This window comes from Geospiza fortis, unplaced genomic scaffold, assembly GCF_000277835.1.
Source record: "Geospiza fortis unplaced genomic scaffold, GeoFor_1.0 scaffold452, whole genome shotgun sequence".
In the NCBI taxonomy this organism is placed as follows: Eukaryota; Metazoa; Chordata; class Aves; order Passeriformes; family Thraupidae; genus Geospiza; species Geospiza fortis.
This window is the reverse complement of record NW_005054369.1, coordinates 681,139-683,370: the sequence shown is the minus strand read 5'-3', so window position 1 is coordinate 683,370 and position 2,232 is coordinate 681,139. Positions and strand designations below refer to the sequence as shown.

General features: G+C 55.4%; 1 protein-coding gene across 1 annotated transcript in view; it reads right to left on the bottom strand.

The window, feature by feature from the left end:
* LOC102043478 (deleted in malignant brain tumors 1 protein) overlaps positions 1–2,232 on the bottom strand; it is a 52,513-nt gene that overhangs the window by 26,821 nt on the left and 23,460 nt on the right. The window contains exons 20-22 of the mRNA XM_031059881.1: positions 1,262–1,338; positions 829–1,140; positions 383–424 (exon numbers count right to left, since the gene is read on the bottom strand). Coding sequence (XP_030915741.1) covers positions 383–424; positions 829–1,140; positions 1,262–1,338 — 431 coding nt within the window. The remainder of the gene's footprint in view (positions 1–382; positions 425–828; positions 1,141–1,261; positions 1,339–2,232) is intronic.

Genomic DNA, 2,232 nt, shown 5'->3' with positions numbered 1-2,232 from the left:
TCCCCTACTGTTCTGGAGATTTGGTCACAGTAACCATGGTCTGCAGTGGGGCAGACCCTGAAGTCCAGGAGATAGGAGAGGACAGTGGCTGAGGAAAGACCCTGCGTATGGATATTGCACATGTGCCCTTGTCCAGGGACCTGCTCGATGTGCTTGGGGACAGAGGTGCTCAAGACCCTGTGTCATGTGCAGAACAGCCCTTTGCTAGACTCACATGTGGCCCATTCACTGAGGGGACACTCATGGAGCCTGGAGATGTCAGGGGAATAGGGGAATGGCAGCACTGCATTTACTAGGATCAGACCTGTTGAACTCCTTCTCTTCTCGTGCCAAGTTGGGGCTGGCTTTAAAATTGGGACTAAACTAGGTGGGCTGGACTTACCTGTTGTGATCGGCCATTGAGGAGGAGGGGTTGGCTGGGGGGCTGCAACAAAGAACAGGGAGTGAACAAATGGGTAGTGAATGCAGCAGGATTGTAACAATGGATGGACATGAACATGGACATGGACATGGACATAGACATGGACATGGATGTGGACGAAGATTTGGATGTGGACATGTACATGGATGTGGATGTGTACGTGGACATGAAAACCCCGACTGTAGGATGAAAAGGGGACGAGAGCATAGAGTTCTGTCTAGCCTTTCCTCCATCTAGACACCAGTGTGATGTGCTCCCAGTCCTGCTCCATCATTCCCACTCTACAGTCTCTCAATGTGTTTTCTGCGACCTCATCACTCAGCCCCAGCTCTGCACAGAGAAGTCAGCCTGCCTGCCTGCAGTGGAGGAGCCCAAAACCCTTCAGATGGTCCCTGCTGGCTGCTCACCTGCACAGATGACACTGGCATCCTCCATGTGCCCGCAGTTGTGCACGCCCCAGCCGTTGTGCCGGCACATCTGCAGGGAGGGCTCGTCCCCGCGGCACTGCACATCGTCCAGGAAGATGCGGCCGGAGCCCGGGCCAAAGCGAGCATTTTGTGGGGCTCCCAGGGCCTGGCCACAGCCCAGCTGCTGGCACACCACCTGGGCATCCCGCAGGTCCCACTGGTCGTCACACACCGTGCCCCAGGTGCTGCCGTCGTACAGCTCCACGCGGCCCTCGCAGCTGTTCCTGCCGCCTGACAGCCGCACGCCGGGCCCTGACACACGGCACAGGGACAAGGATGAGCTCACACCAGCCCAGCACTCTGCTCTGCCCGCATGGGCCACTGCAACGGGGCTGCTGCAAGGCCAGGCATGGGGCTGGGGGGCTGGAATTACCTGTGGAATATGGTGCGGATGTGGTGGGCGCTGCAGCTGCAGATGCAAGGAAGAATTTGGTGTCAATGACAAAGGCTCTAAACAGATCAGCACATGTCATGCACATGGGTGCAGCCCGTTTTCTAGAAGCCCCTGTCCTGTGATTTCTACAACATCCTGCAGAGCTCTTTCACTCATCTCAAATCACCATCCTGACTTTGCTGTTTCACACAGGACTCCCATGCACACAGAGACCTCTCCTGAATGTCAAAATACTTAAAGCAGCATCTTTCTTTCCTCCATCCACATCCCTGGTGCCAGAGCATGTCTAGGAAACAACTCTGCTACTACCCATGCAGGACATGAAGCAGTTAAGGCAGAATGAATTTCTTGCTCATGGTTGCAATGAGAGGCAATCTCTCTGCAGACTTTCATTAAACCAGCAATGGCTGCAGAGTTCCTGGACTGAAAGCACAGCTGTCCCATTTGCCAGCTCTTCCCCATGCTCTGTTTGCATCCCCACTTTAGTTTGGGGTGGCCTAACTGGAGAGGCCCAGGGCTGGGACACTACTTGCACTGAAATGAGCTCTGGCAAGGGAGATGAGGAGCAGTGGGGAGGGCAGTGAGTGAGAGTAGACAGGGTTACCTTCTGTGCTGCTCATTGCCGTGCTAGCCACTGTGCTTGTGGTGGTCAGCAGTGCTGGGCTGGACACCTCGGTTGTGGCAGGGGCTGGTGCTGTGGTGGTCATTTCCAGAGGGGTGGGTGTCTCTGTAAGTTGGGGAGGTGATGAGTTCAATGGCCATGAAAAGCAGAGCTGGAGGCATAATGCCAGGAGAGAGGGTGGAGCTCTTTCCTTCCTTTCCCCCATCCTGGCACCAGCCTGACCTGTCCCCAGTCCTGCCCCATCCTCCATAAAGAACAACCCTTCAATCCACAGCTTTGCCCCATCAGTGGATGCCAACAGCAGGAAATGTGGGGATACTGCTGTTCC